Source organism: Bombina bombina, chromosome 2, assembly GCF_027579735.1.
Source record: "Bombina bombina isolate aBomBom1 chromosome 2, aBomBom1.pri, whole genome shotgun sequence".
NCBI classification, from domain to species: Eukaryota; Metazoa; Chordata; class Amphibia; order Anura; family Bombinatoridae; genus Bombina; species Bombina bombina.
Genome location: NC_069500.1, coordinates 1,027,890,104 through 1,027,906,437, shown reverse-complemented (window position 1 = coordinate 1,027,906,437; position 16,334 = coordinate 1,027,890,104). Strand labels below are relative to the sequence as shown.

The window sequence follows — 16,334 nt, the reverse complement described above, 5'->3', positions numbered from 1 at the left end:
CTCCCTTTGAACAGTGCTCAATGAACTTCAGTTTCTATAGCAAAAGACATATTGGAAAGGTTATGCTATTCCTGACGCTTGTTCTTGTTTTCCTTTCCACCGTAGGAGCCACAGCAGTTCGGGAAGTTTATGAAGAGACTGGCATAAAGTCAGAGTTTAAGTCTCTCTTGAGTATAAGGCAGCAACATAATCACCCTGGGGCCTTCGGGAAGTCAGATATGTATATAATCTGTCGCCTAAAGCCGCTGTCATATAATATTAGCTTTTGTCCTAAGGAGTGCCTGAAGTGCGAGTGGATGGACCTCACAGAACTTGCCTATACCAGGAGTACCACCCCTATCACCAGCAGAATCGCTAAACTGCTGCTGTATGGTTACAAGGAAGGTTTCCACAATATTGACTTGACTATGAGGATATTCCCAGCTGTCTACTCAGGGCTTTTGTATTCACTTTACCATAAGGAACTACCAGAAACCTACGAAAACAGGACTGACCTCATATAAGCTTCACATTTTCACTTTTAGCAGAGTTTTAGAATTCATTTTTTATCATTTTATATTTATGTTCAAAATATTTAATGTAATATTATAAAATAACAAGCTTTTTGATTTAGTGATAACAACAAATATCAAACTGTATTTACATACTTTGCTGCACATATAAATGATAAAAGTTTAGGTTACTGTGCTATTTGACTTTTCTTTTTTGCATGAGTTACTGGATTATACAGTTGTACTTAATCATTCTGGATCACAATCACATGTAATACTAATTGAAAACATATGCTGGTATTACTGCATTCTGAAAAGAAAAAAATAGTGTTTTGTGTGACGGATTACAAGTGTCCACAGAGATCAGCTCTTTGCCGACATTGGAAGAAATAATATAGCTTTCTGCCCAGGGCTAGTTTTGGATCCATTTTTGTATTGTCCAGTTCGTTTTAGTGCCACATACCAGTCACTGTATTTCCGAGAACGGTAAGTGTTATAGTTGTTGGCCTCCAGTCGTTCAAAAAAGAAGCATTCATCTGTTATACATTTCTGAAACAGAAAAAGGAGATCATTATATATCATGAGAATCAGCAGCGATAGAAACAGTCCCTTACTGCTTGGAATCCTATTGGTCTGCAGGGCAGAACATTCAATTTTACTATAATTTGCACATTAAACAAACTAGAGTGTTATCATTTGTTTAGGATAAAGAACAATTTTCTAAGCAGAAAAAATATTTGAATATTGTCGTTTTTATATTACCAGCACTTTGTATTTTTCTCCAACATAGGTGTGTCCGGTCCACGGCGTCATCCTTACTTGTGGGATATTCTCTTCCCCAACAGGAAATGGCAAAGAGCCCAGCAAAGCTGGTCACATGATCCCTCCTAGGCTCCGCCTACCCCAGTCATTCTCTTTGCCGTTGCACAGGCAACATCTCCACGGAGATGGTTAAGAGTTTTTTGGTGTTTAAATGTAGTTTTTATCCTTCAATCAAGTGTTTGTTATTTTAAAATAGTGCTGGTATGTACTATTTACTCTGAAACAGAAAAGAGATGAAGATTTCTGTTTGTAAGAGGAAGATGATTTTAGCAAACGTTACTAAAATCGATGGCTGTTTCCACACAGGACTGTTGAGATGAAGTAACTTCAGTTGGGGGAAACAGTTGGCAGACTTTTCTGCTTTAGGTATGACTGGCCACATTTCTAACAAGACTATGTAATGCTGGAAGGCTGTCATTTCCCCTATGGGGACCGGTAAGCCATTTTCTTAGATTAAGTAAAAGAATAAAGGGCTTCATAAGGGCTTAAAAAACTGGTAGACATTTTTCTGGGCTAAAACGATTACTTTGCTAAGCATATTTTGCAGATTATAACTCTAAATAGTTATTATAATCTTGGGGATTGTTTTAAAAAAACGGCAGGCACTGTATTGGACACCTTTTTCAGATGGGGGCCTTTTCTAGTCATAGGCAGAGCCTCATTTTCGCGCCACTAATGCGCAGTTGTTTTTGGAGAGCAAGGCATGCAGATGCATGTGTGAGGAGCTAAGAACCACTGAAAAAGCTTATAGAAGGCGTCATTTGGTATCGTATTCCCCTCTGGGCTTGGTTGGGTCTCAGCAAAGCAGATTCCTGGGACTGTATAGGGGTTAAATGTAAAAACGGCTCCGGTTCCGTTATTTTAAGGGTTAAAGCTTTCAAATTTGGTGTGCAATATTTTTAAGGCTTTAAGACACTGTGGTGAAATTTTGGTGAATTTTGAACAATTCCTTCATACTTTTTCACATATTCAGTAATAAAGTGTGTTCAGTTTAAAATTTAAAGTGACAGTAACGGTTTTATTTTAAAACGTTTTTTGTGCTTTGTTGACAAGTTTAAGCCTGTTTAACATGTCTGAACCATCAGATAAGCGATGTTCTATATGTATGAAAACCAAGGTTTCTCCCCATTTAAATTTATGTGATGATTGTGCCATAGTGTCCAAACAAAGTAGGGACAATGATGCCACAGATAATGATATTGCCCAAGATGATTCCTCAAATGAGGGGAGTAAGCATGATACTGCATCATCCCCTTCTGTGTCTAGACCAGTTTTGCCCACACAAGAGGCCCCTAGTACATCTAGTGCGCCAATACTTATTACCATGCAACAATTAACGGCTGTAATGGATAATTCTATTGCAAACATTTTATCCAAAATGCCTACTTATCAGAGAAAGCGCGATTGCTCTGTTTTAAACACTGAAGAGCAAGAGGACGCTGATGATAACTGTTCTGACATACCCTCACACCAATCTGAAGGGGCCAGGAGGGAGGTTTTGTCTGAGGGAGAAATTTCAGATTCAGGAAAAATTTCTCAACAAGCTGAACCTGATGTTGTAACATTTAAATTTAAATTAGAACATCTCCGCGCACTGCTTAAGGAGGTATTATCTACTCTGGATGATTGTGACAATTTGGTCATTCCAGAGAAATTATGTAAGATGGACAAGTTCCTAGAGGTTCCGGTGCCCCCCGATGCTTTTCCTATACCCAAGCGGGTGGCGGACATAGTAAATAAGGAGTGGGAAAGGCCCGGCATACCTTTTGTTCCTCCCCCTATATTTAAAAAATTATTTCCTATAGTCGACCCCAGAAAGGACTTATGGCAGACAGTCCCCAAGGTCGAGGGGGCGGTTTCTACTCTAAACAAACGCACTACTATCCCTATAGAAGATAGTTGTGCTTTCAAAGATCCTATGGATAAAAAATTAGAGGGTTTGCTTAAAAAGATGTTTGTTCAGCAAGGTTACCTTCTACAACCAATTTCATGCATTGTTCCTGTCACTACGGCAGCGTGTTTCTGGTTCGAAGAACTAGAAAAGTCGCTCAATAAAGAATCTTCGTATGAGGAGGTTATGGACAGAGTTCAAGCACTTAAATTGGCTAACTCTTTTATTTTAGATGCCGCTTTGCAATTAGCTAGATTAGCGGCGAAAAATTCAGGGTTTGCTATCGTGGCGCGCAGAGCGCTTTGGCTAAAGTCTTGGTCAGCGGATGTGTCTTCCAAGACAAAATTGCTTAACATCCCTTTCAAGGGTAAAACACTGTTTGGTCCTGATTTGAAAGAGATTATTTCAGACATCACCGGGGGAAAGGGCCACGGCCTCCCTCAGGATAGGTCTTTTAAGGCTAAAAATAAGCCTAATTTTCGTCCCTTTCGCAGAAACGGACCAGCCTCTAATTCTACATCCTCTAAGCAAGAGGGTAATACTTCACAACCCAAACCAGCCTGGAGACCGATGCAAGGCTGGAACAAGGGTAAGCAGGCCAAGAAGCCTGCCACTGCTACCAAAACAGCATGAAGGGATGGCCCCCGATCCGGGACCGGATCTGGTGGGGGGCAGACTTTCTCTCTTTGCTCAGGCTTGGGCAAGAGATGTTCAGAATCCTTGGGCACTAGAAATAGTTTCTCAAGGTTATCTCCTAGAATTCAAGGAACTACCCCCAAGGGGAAGGTTCCACAGGTCTCAATTATCTTCAAACCAAATAAAAAGACAGGCATTCTTACATTGTGTAGAAGACCTGTTAAAGATGGGAGTAATTCATCCAGTTCCAATAGGAGAACAAGGGATGGGGTTTTACTCCAACCTGTTCATAGTTCCCAAAAAAGAGGGAACATTCAGACCAATTTTAGATCTCAAGATCCTAAACAAATTTCTCAGGGTTCCATCGTTCAAAATGGAAACCATTCGAACGATCCTTCCCACCATCCAGGAAGGTCAATTTATGACCACGGTGGATTTAAAGGATGCGTACCTACATATTCCTATCCACAAGGAACATCATCAGTTCCTAAGGTTCGCTTTTCTGGACAAGCATTACCAGTTTGTGGCACTTCCATTCGGATTAGCCACTGCTCCGAGAATTTTCACAAAGGTACTAGGGTCCCTTCTAGCGGTTCTAAGGCCAAGGGGCATTGCAGTAGTACCTTACTTGGACGACATCCTGATTCAAGCGTCGTCTCTGTCAAAAGCAAAGGCTCATACGGACATCGTCCTAGCCTTTCTCAGATCTCACGGATGGAAAGTGAACAAGGAAAAAAGTTCTCTGTCCCCGTCAACAAGAGTTCCCTTCTTGGGAACAATAATAGATTCCTTAGAAATGAGGATTTTTCTGACAGAGGTCAGAAAATCAAAAATTCTAAGCTCTTGTCAAGTAATTCATTCTGTTCTTCGTCCTTCCATAGCGCAGTGCATGGAAGTAATTGGATTGATGGTTGCAGCAATGGACATAGTTCCTTTTGCACGAATTCATCTAAGACCATTACAACTGTGCATGCTCAGAAAGGCCAAATTCATAAGGTTTCAATCAGACAACATGACGACTGTTGCATATATCAACCATCAGGGGGGAACAAGAAGTTCCCTGGCGATGGAGGAAGTGACCAAGATAATTCAATGGGCGGAGGATCACTCCTGCCACTTATCTGCAATCCACATCCCAGGAGTGGAAAATTGGGAAGCGGATTTTCTGAGTCGTCAGACATTCCATCCGGGGGAGTGGGAACTCCATCCGGAAATCTTTGCCCAAATAACTCAATTATGGGGCATTCCAGACATGGATCTGATGGCCTCTCGTCAGAACTTCAAGGTTCCTTGCTACGGGTCCAGATCCAGGGATCCCAAGGCGACTCTAGTAGATGCACTAGTAGCACCTTGGACCTTCAACCTAGCTTATGTATTCCCACCGTTTCCTCTCATTCCCAGGCTGGTAGCCAGGATCAATCAGGAGAGGGCTTCGGTGATCTTGATAGCTCCTGCGTGGCCACGCAGGACTTGGTATGCAGACCTGGTGAATATGTCATCGGCTCCACCATGGAAGATACCTTTGAGACAGGACCTTCTTGTTCAAGGTCCATTCGAACATCCGAATCTGGTTTCCCTCCGACTGACGGCTTGGAGATTGAACGCTTGATTTTATCAAAGCGTGGGTTTTCAGATTCTGTAATAGATACTCTGATTCAGGCCAGAAAGCCTGTAACTAGAAAAATTTACCATAAAATATGGAAAAAATATATCTGTTGGTGTGAATCTAAAGGATTCCCATGGAACAAGATAAAAATTCCTAAGATTCTATCCTTTCTACAAGAAGGTTTGGAGAAAGGATTATCTGCAAGTTCTCTGAAGGGACAGATCTCTGCTTTATTTGTTTTACTTCACAAAAGGCTGGCAGCTGTGCCAGACGTTCAAGCGTTTGTTCAGGCTCTGGTTAGAATCAAGCCTGTTTACAGACCTTTGACTCCTCCCTGGGGTCTAAATCTAGTTCTTTCAGTTCTTCAAGGGGTTCCGTTTGAACCCTTACATTCCGTAGATATTAAGTTATTATCTTGGAAGGTTTTGTTTTTGGTTGCAATTTCTTCTGCTAGAAGAGTTTCAGAGTTATCTGCTCTGCAGTGTTCTCCGCCCTATCTGGTGTTCCATGCAGATAAGGTGGTTTTGCGTACTAAGCCTGGTTTTCTTCCGAAAGTTGTTTCCAACAAAAATATTAACCAGGAGATAGTTGTACCTTCTTTATGTCCGAATCCAGCTTCAAAGAAGGAACGTTTGTTACACAATTTGGACGTAGTCCGTGCTCTAAAATTCTATTTAGAGGCTACTAAAGATTTCAGACAAACATCTTCTTTGTTTGTTGTTTATTCTGGTAAAAGGAGAGGTCAAAAAGCAACTTCTACCTCTCTTTCTTTTTGGCTTAAAAGCATTATCCGATTGGCTTATGAGACTGCCGGATGGCAGCCTCCTGAAAGAATCACAGCTCACTCCACTAGGGCTGTGGCTTCCACATGGGCCTTCAAGAACGAGGCTTCTGTTGACCAGATATGTAAGGCAGCGACTTGGTCTTCACTGCACACTTTTGCCAAATTTTACAAATTTGATACTTTTGCTTCTTCGGAGGCTATTTTTGGGAGAAAGGTTTTGCAAGCCGTGGTGCCTTCCATTTAGGTGACCTGATTTGCTCCCTCCCTTCATCCGTGTCCTAAAGCTTTGGTATTGGTTCCCACAAGTAAGGATGACGCCGTGGACCGGACACACCTATGTTGGAGAAAACAGAATTTATGCTTACCTGATAAATTACTTTCTCCAACGGTGTGTCCGGTCCACGGCCCGCCCTGGTTTTTTAATCAGGTCTGATGAATTATTTTCTCTAACTACAGTTACCACGGTATCATATGGTTTCTCCTATGCATATTTCCTCCTGTACGTCGGTCGAATGACTGGGGTAGGCGGAGCCTAGGAGGGATCATGTGACCAGCTTTGCTGGACTCTTTGCCATTTCCTGTTGGGGAAGAGAATATCCCACAAGTAAGGATGACGCCGTGGACCGGACACACCGTTGGAGAAAGTAATTTATCAGGTAAACATAAATTCTGTTTTTTCCTGTTAAAATTGCTGGAGCTGCCAATTGTATATGTGATGTCATCAACAAAGCTTAGTTGGGGGGAAGGAGCTTAAATATATTTATATTTATTCCTATGCTGTGGCCAGTTTTTGCTAGAAGTAAATGAGCTTGTGCACTGATCTTGCCCATCCTTGTATAACATATACTTTGTCACGTAAACTACAATATATTTAGGTATATTAAGATGTAGCCTTTACGTTTTATGAGCACTTATCCCTTTCACTAGTGAGCCATCTTACACATCTGTGCTGATGCTAATTTTAGTCCTTTACACTCTTTGCATTTAGGTGTCACAGTATTTTACTGATCATATACTATATTTTCATTAAAACAATGTTCTGTATAATGATGATTACTATTTATACACTAATCAGTGCTTAGTGTTCCCTTCCCCCTCAGTCTATAATTCCTGTACCCTAGTTTTTCAGATAATCTCCTTTGTTGCAGTGATCAACTTTAGTCCTAGGGATATGTCCAACTCACCTGGAGATATTATGGCTGAGGAAGGACCTCTTGTACTTTTATACCCACTAGAATATGAGTGAGCACCATTCCCAGAAGATCACACCACGTCTACCTCCCCACAGAATCATTTAAGTGATACCATTCGCAGATTTTGTGTATTAAATGAGAAACAAAATCCCTGCATGGTCTGGTTTGTATACGTGGAAATTTAAAATTTGGCTTTTAGCATTAATATACAGGCATATTCATATACAGGCATATTCGTGGTTGATAACAGATTCAACTAGTGATGATAAATGTCAGGTTACATCTGTGCCTAAATTTATCAGAAATTATAAAAATCTGTGTACAATGACATTCTAAACAAAAATGAACAATTTAATTAGAGAAGTTTTTAACACAGGCTTTAGTGGTAAGGAAATGGACTAAGACTGGATCTAAGACTTTCCTCATATGTAGCAGCACATGAGTACACTTTAAATTATTAAGTGACAGAATATAATTTGTTGAAAAATAAACTGAGCTAACAATCTGGATAGTGCTAACTATAGAGTACTATAGGTAGGTTATCTTTGGTCATCACAGAAATTCCTACATAAAACAGCATACAAAGTCACATATTAAGTCACACCAGCAGTCTGTTTGATACTACCATATTTATTTAGCTTAAACCCTGTGTTCCAAGTTTCAGCCAATATAATAGGGACATGTAAAATAACCTTGTAGTTGTAAGAGTTTAAAATATGGAAATGACCAATTATACTGTGGTGAGTCATGCCTTGGAGAATGTTTAGTATCAAAACTCCTGTTCTTTATTATTCATACAATGTGGCATTATAGTAATGACATTTAAATGATATTAAATGAGAATATAACACGGAGACAAAGGCTAATCATTTGCTGATTCCACAGAACAATTTTGATAGGAAAACCAGGCATAATCTGCAAAATTGCATGGCAATGACATTCTTACATTATCGATATGTCTATGACTCCATGTTTTATTCTGTATCTTTTTATTGTTTAATATATAGCATTTTAACCATTATGATCTGTTTTGAGCTATACAAAGTTCAGAAGAAACTTCAGGAAGCAGAACACTTGACCCATGTTTGGAAAAAAAAAAAATATTAGTAAAGAGGGCAATCTAAAAAATATTATTTTTTTTTTTTCTCTGCTTGTTTTTGCAAGGAACAGTTAATGGGTTTTTTTTGTTTGTTTTTTAAAGCTCTTATGTTCAGTACATACATAATTATTCAAAAGAGTCATTCAGCTTATACAGGAAGAGCCTTCACTAAATTTTGCCCCCCAAAATAACCACTAGTTAATTCTTTTTAGCCTGCCCATCTGCATCTGTTTTTTGTTTGTTTTTTAAAAAGTACCACAGCGTTGCTAATAAATCACAACCCACTCAATAGTGCTGATCACTTTGCTGTAGTGAGCTACTGTGCTGGATAAAGCAGCTGTCCGCTTTATCCAGAGTAGGAGCACTTTATAGCTGGGATTTAAGTGCAAAATTTCTGATTTTTTTTAAAGAATAATATTAAATAACAGTCTCTTTTTATATAGATAGTTGTACATTAATCTCTGTGTTGACACTGGCAATGTAAACCTCAAAGGATACTTAAATCTTTTTTATTACACTCTCCAGGACCCTATATTCCCATTCCTGATTATTTCCATTCTGTACCTGTTTATATGAAATATGGAGGGTGGGGTGTGTTTGAGCTCTTTCAAATGAAGAAAGAAGAGTGTAACCCCCTCTCAGTAACCCCTTGACTTCTACCAAGGTTGCCTGCAGCCAATGGGGCTATTACAATGGCTGACAGAGAGAACAAGTATTTGTATTCTTTAAAACCAGTACAAGAAAGGGACTGGAAAAAGTTATGGTTTCAATTTCATCCCCACTACAGTTTTTAATTTCTTTGAAACTATGATAAAGGTTAATACATTATGCGGATACTGCAGTTGAATATAGTGAAAGTACTGAGTGGAAAGTAATTGATTGTAAAACTTTTCAAGGTACCAATCTTACTTTTGGTGAAGCATGTGATTTTGTGACCCTAAATGAACTTGCTTTTGAGGGTACCCACATCTCAAGGTAAATCTAGACAGAGTATTCCAAAAAACATCTAGGTTTTATCTTGTACAGAGTAGAGGGACAATAATTGAAACATTCTATAAAAGAGGGGAACAAGATCTTAGATATCTCTTCAAAAACAATTGAATCTAACCGAGAGAGAAACTTGCTTTGAGATCCCTGAATGAGAATAACAATTTGATAATATGGGCTGCAGATTAGGGCAGCTCGTTTGTGGTTGCAACTAGACATCAATATGTGGACGATACACTAAGGCAACTCAATGACAGTGAGAATTATACTGTATTGAGATCAGATCCTACACCTATCTTTCAAAGGGAATTGTACAGTCTGATGATGGAATAGAGTTGGTATTTTTAAGACAAAGAAATGAGTGAGTCCTTATTTGTACAGTACAAATACACAACACATATACGTAACATAAGGCATGCGTAACTTTGTTTAACCCCTTTATTACCGAGAATTTCAGAGAAAAACTTGCACAGAATACCAGATAATTTTTAGCATTTTTGCTATCATTCCATTTAAACAGAAACAGAGCCTTTGTTGATTTTTTTTTAATTTACCTATGAAAACTATACATATTTATTTTCTTCATAAATGGAAAGAGTCCATAGCTGCATTCATTAATTTTGGGAATTCAGAATCTGGCCACCAGGAGGAGGCAAAGACACCCCAGCCAAAGGCTTAAATACCTCCCCCACTTCCCTCATCCCCCAGTCATTCTTTGCCTTTCGTCGCAGGAGGTTGGCAGAGAAGCGTCAGAAGTTTTCGATAATCTCTTATGGAGGGTATTACTCTTCGGCATGGGACTGGAGTTTTAAGTAGTCTTGTCAGCCTCGGAGATGCAGGGAGAGTCTTTCTGCGAAACCATCCCGACTCATATTAACAGCTCCACAAGCAATCAGCGTTGACAAGTTTCGCTGCCTGCTTTTTTCTCTCAAGTCCATGGCAGAAGCGACGCTACTGTCACACTTGAAGGGCCGTGTTCCTGTTCCACGGCGTAGATTCCAGTAAGATTGTTTCATTTTACTTTCATCATGGATGTATTGTAATTACAACTGTTTATCCGAGAGGGGCTACAACCTTCCGGGGATAACTTTAACATAGGGTCTCAGTGAGGCTCCTTTTTGTATCTCGGAATCAAGGGTTAAAGGGACACTGAACCCAAATCTTGTCTTATGTGATTCAGATAGAGCATGACATTTTAAGCAACTTTCTAATTTACTCCTATTATAAAATTTTCTTTATTCTCTTGGTATCTTTATTTGAAATGCAAGTTTAGATGCCGGCCCATTTTTGGTGAACAACCTGGGTTGTTCTTGCTGATTGGTGGATAAATTCATCCACCAATAAAAAAAAGTGCTGTCCAGAGTTCTGAACCAAACAGATGCCTTCTTTTTAAAATAAAGATAGCAAATAGAACAAAGAAAAATTGATAACAGGAGTAAATTAGAAAGTCGCTTAAAATTGCATGCTCTATCTGAATCACGAAAGAAAAAAAATTGGGTTCAGTGTCCCTTTAATATCTCCTGAGGGGGGTTATTGAACAGGGGGGTTTATAATCATGTTTATGTGATTCTGTCTGCTACTGTGTAGTGTTGCTTCGACTCATGGCTATTTTGGAACATAACGGCCTATGTCTAGTAACACGGCCTTTACTATCGGGCGCGCTTTTACATAGACTGCACGGTTTACCTTGTGACCGGGCGTGGCCAGATTTTGGCTCTCAATTTCTGCATTCCTGACTGTGTGGCGACAGAGAAATCCTGGTCCGCTGGTGTCTGGTTTCCTGGAGGTGGTGAGTGCCCCAGCCATTGGGGGTGTAAGGTGCCGTTTAGATTTTTTCTTATTGGTCCATTTTGTATTCAATATCCCAGTTATGAAGGATTCTGATTTTGTTGAGACGGCTGTCTCTGATTCAGACTCTACTTCTTGCGAAGAATATGAATTGGCCCGGGTGATACATGCCCATTAGCTATGTTCCGAATGCCGTTTTAGAGTGCTCTGTTCCTCAGGGTCGGGGAACCAGATGTCCACTGAACCATCCGCCTCTGGGGATTCTATTACCTACCACCAACTCTTACTACGCATGCAGGTAACCCAAACGCTACATATCCTTCTATGGAGTGTGGCCTGTTCCCACCGGAGGTTATGACAGGGTTGTTCAGCATGGCCATATCTTTGGTGCTGGTGCATCTGCACCACCCGAAAGTGTGCTTACAATATTGTCCGTGTTTAGTTAACCGGGGCTCGTCAGCTCGTGGGATCGCCTGGTCCAGTTCTGCCCTCCGGGGAGCCACTGCTCCCCGGAGGGCAGAACTCAGGGGCAGACTCAGGGGGTCAACCTTCTGGGCCGGTGTTTTCTTTTGCCCCAGCGGAGGTATGTTGCGCCTTCGTGTTCTACTGAGGCATGTTTTGGTGTTGCTGGATGATCCCACTCTTAATGGGTCTGGGGATTCTCAGTCTTAATCTTCGACTGGCTTGCTTGCATAGACATAGGGGGATGAAGTAATCTTCTTATAGTCTTTGTTATTTGTGTATCCTTTTCCACTTCTAAGCTTGGAAGTCTCTGACCCCTGTTTGACTGGTCCTGCGGGTCTGTCTGTTCTTCCTGAGCGATAACCTACGGGTTGCCTTATCTTTTATTTTAATCCGATGAGGATGATTTTTATTTGGTCTAAAGCTCATGTTGTTGTGTGATGTTTCCTTCTGGAACTTTCTTCTCTGGAATTGATACTCGCAATTTTGTGGTTGCACTGTTTACTTTTACAAGAGTGAGGACGTACTAGTCCTATGTTCTGTCTGACTGTTCTTTATCCCTCCATCTCGGGGGAGACTCTATGTGACCTTGACAGTGCTGGGGCCCTTGGTTTCAGGCTGGTCCTGACTGGGTAAAAATCCTTCTGTCATGAGGCCTAGTTCAGACACATGGCGCTTTTTTATGTCCGGCTGGTCCGGTGAGGGCACCTAGTGATCACAATGTGATTTGTGTTGTTTGCTTGTTATTTTACACGCTTCAATTAGCATCCTAAGAAGACTTGATGGTCCGTAGTTGCTTAGGGGCATGGGGGATTGGTTCAGTCCTCATTCGCCTTTCAATCTAGTGGGCCGGGGACTCCGTTGAGATCCGCAGCGACATGCTCAGTCGTTTCCGATGTTTCCGGGAACTAGAGCGTTCCTTTCTGTTGTGGGTTAGAGGCTTGGAGGATTTAGGTCCTTCGTACCACCGTTCTTACGGTTTTACCTTTCATGGTCTCTTTGGAAGTGTCCTTTTAGGACTTGTTCCTTTTAGAGATTCTCTTCCTTTGGGTCGAGACTTTCTGGACTTCGTCTGTTTTTTTCTGGTGGCTTTGGCCGCTTAATTAGGAAGTGAAGGCCGTGAGGCTCTGTCTTAGTCGTCTCCATATCAGGGGCGATAGGAGGTGCTGTCTCTTTTTCCAAGCTTTTTGCTATGGGGATGTTTTTCTGCCTGGGTTTGGGATGCTTTGCATTCTTCTCCTTTGGGTGTGGTCCTCTGGAACGTTAATCTGAAAGGATTATGGAGACTAGCCTTTCTTTTCTACTATCTCTTAAGGGTGACTCTGTTCTCGTTCTCATTTCCCTTGTTGTTGCCCTTGGGCTCTAGAGAAAGTGTGTGACTTTGTCGTGGACTAGCACCTTGTTGCACGAGGTTTCGTTTCTGAATGATTCGGTATTCTGAGCTACCTTTTGGCGACTTGGGGACCTTCGTCTTCAGTTGCTTTCTAGAGTGCAGTTGCACTGTGTTAGGGGAAGATCCTCTCTCTGTTTCAGACTCCCGGACTTATCCCGCAGTTTCTGTATTTCTGGGGTCTGGGCGTCACCTCCCCTTGTTTCTATGAGACTGGTTGGGTCTCTGTTAGCCTGACCCGGTTACTCTGTTTTTTTGCTTTGTGTTTGTGCCCTTTTTAGGTTTTTTTTCTGGAGTTCCTTATGCTAGCTGGACAGCTAGCTCAGCATACTAATGCACTGTGGCTACTCTGTACTGTAGCAAACCGACGGTTGCAAGTTCGATCCCCGGACATGTTTTCTCAGTGTCTTTTCTTCTTTGTGGAAGAATACGGTAGTTTGTTCCCTTTCTTTAGTAAGGGGTGTGTTTTTTGGAGACCGACTGCAGGGCGACTGTGTCTCTTGGAGGCTGTTGACTCAGTCGAGTCTAGTTCCTGCGGTCTCTTGCAAGGCTTGTGGATTATCTGCGGGTCAGTGTCCTTGGGCCTTTTCCTTTTTTTCAAGGTTGTTCTCGGCTTCGGACGAAGCAGGATTTTGTTAGGTAGGGGTTTTCAGGCCTGGTGCCCTCAGAATGGGCCGCCTCTTGTACCCTCCCGTTTTTGCATTCAGTGTCCTCTATAGCTTGGGTATTGTTTTCCCAAGTAATGAATGCAGCTGTGGACTCTTTCCATTTATGAAGAGAAACTTAAATTATGCTTACCTGATCATTTTCTTTTCTTCAGATATAAAGAGTCCACAGCTCCCTGCCCGTATTTTTTCTGTGGGGCGTCTGTTATTTTTGTTCTTCTGGCACCTTTTCACCCTGATATTTTCTACTGTTCCTTGTTCCCTCTGCAGAATGACTGGGGGATGAGGGAAATGGGGGAGGTATTTAAGTCTTTGCCCCCTCCTCGTGGCCAGGTTCTGAATTCCCAAAAGTAATGAATGCAGCTGTGGACTCTTTCCATCTGAAGAAAAGAAAATTATCAGGTAAGCATAATTTAAGTTTTTTAGCATAAAGAGCGCTTTCAGAGGATGACGGTTTCAACTAGCTATTTATTCACAGAATTCAGAAATTATTGTAAAATTCCAAAAAAAAAATAGTCTAGTGCAAAACAAACTTTCATTATTCAGATAGGCCATGTCATTTTAAACAATTTTCCCATTTACTTCTATCACCAATTTTGCTTTGTTATCTTGGTATTCTTAGTTGAATGCTAAATCTAGGCGGTTCATATGCTAATTTCTTAGCCTTGAAGGCCGCCTCTTAGCTCAGGGCATTTTGACAGTTTTTCACCATTAGAGGGTGTTAGTTCATGTGTTTCATATAGATAACACTGTGCTCATGCACATGGAGTTCCTAGGAGCCAGCACTGATTGGCAAAAATGCAAGTCTGTCAAAAGAACTGAAACAAGGGGCAGTTTGCAGAGGCTTAGGTACAAGATAATCACAGAGGTAAAAAAGTGTATTAACATAACTGTGTTGGTTATGCAAAATTAGGGAATGAGTAATAAAGGGCTTATCTATCTTTTAAAACAATAAATATTCTGGTGTAGACTGTCCCTTTAAGATATATATATATATGTTACGGGTAAAGTACGATATCCGAATAATCCTAGGATTACCCAGGGTAAAACAGACATTACCCAATCGGCTGTGGGTAAAGCCTGATGTACTGTAATTCCCCCATCTACACTTTTATTTTTGATTCGCCCACCTTGAACCCCCAGGCGAAGGCAAAAAAGATAGTGATGATGGGGGATTTACAGTGCATCGTTTTTATGTTTGATGCAGTGACTCGATGAAGCGCATGCACTCTGAGGGGATTTATGATCTTACATCAGGCTTTACGCTTGGGTAATGTCAGTTTTACCCGGGTAATCCTAGGATTACCCAATATCTGACTTCACCCATAACATATATATATATATATATATATATATATATATATAATCACACTTGTAGCATTCTAACTGTATAAAATGTATTCTTTGGCGTCCTCTGATTCAGCTAAGCCCAAACATGTATATATTTTTAATAATTTTTTATCATTTTAAGGTCTTGTTCTACAGCTATGTCTAAAATGATGCAATTGGCTAACACTTACTTGGTATAGCAGCCAAAATTCTCAAAATAAACACCGAAATATATATATATATATATATATATATATATATATATACACACTATATATATATATATATATATATATATATATATATATATATATATATTGATCTAGGCCAATTTTGGTATATTTGATGCCACTATGCCCGCCAAATACGATCATTTAAGAAACTTAACTTTTTCGCAAACTTTGGGTTTCTCACTGAAATTATTTATATACAATTACTGCAGTCATAAAACACATGGGGGTAGATTTATTATGCAGTGGATGCTGCATTCTACTCCCATCGTTTCAGGCTCACCTGAAATGGAAGTTAAGAAACAGTGGTTGTAAGACCGCTGCTGCTTAACTTCTCCGCCACCTTTTATCCTGATCCGAATGATTAAGTGTGCAGGGGGCAGTATTGCACAAGCATTTCACAAGAAATGCTTGTAAAATGTTAAATGCCGACAGCGTATGCTGTGAGCATTTAGCGAGGTCGAGCAAACATGATGTGCTACAGTGAATCATGTCCACTGGACCTGTGATAAATCTACACCATGGTTGTAAAAGCTTCTCTGGGATCGCCTTTATTCAGAAACAGCAGACACGCATAGTTTTACGTGAAATATAAGGCTACACACTTCTGAAAATCCCAGCAGTGAAGGGGCTAATTAGGTAGCATGTAAGGATAACACTTGTCTAGTGTAAGTATTACCTTCCCATCTGACACTTCCCACCCACTAATCTCTATCCCCTACCACACATTGGTCACCACCATTTTATGTACTGGCAGACAGTCTGCCAGCATGCAGTTTAGGTATTTTATTGTTTGTTTTTTTTTCCCTTACTATATAAAGAAAATGCCTTCAGCCCTCAGCCTACTGTATAAGCTGACAATAGGACCACAGCATGTGTCTCTGTGTTGGACGTAGGTACTACGTCAACACAGTACACTGGGCAAAGTACTGTGCGATGTAGTACCTTCATCCATTTGACA

General features: G+C 40.7%; 2 protein-coding genes across 3 annotated transcripts in view; one reads left to right on the top strand and one right to left on the bottom strand.

Moving 5' to 3' along the window:
• Positions 1 to 682, top strand: part of NUDT6 (nudix hydrolase 6) — a 103,704-nt gene extending 103,022 nt beyond the window's left edge. For both annotated transcript variants that reach the window (XM_053703625.1, XM_053703626.1), the window contains exon 5: positions 106 to 682. In XM_053703625.1, the coding sequence (XP_053559600.1) occupies positions 106 to 503 (398 nt within the window). In that variant the 3' untranslated portion in view covers positions 504 to 682. The remainder of the gene's footprint in view (positions 1 to 105) is intronic.
• FGF2 (fibroblast growth factor 2) overlaps positions 648 to 16,334 on the bottom strand; it is a 147,719-nt gene continuing 132,032 nt past the window's right edge. Inside the window, exon 3 of the mRNA XM_053703627.1 lies at positions 648 to 1,040. Coding sequence (XP_053559602.1) covers positions 855 to 1,040 — 186 coding nt within the window. The 3' untranslated portion in view covers positions 648 to 854. The remainder of the gene's footprint in view (positions 1,041 to 16,334) is intronic.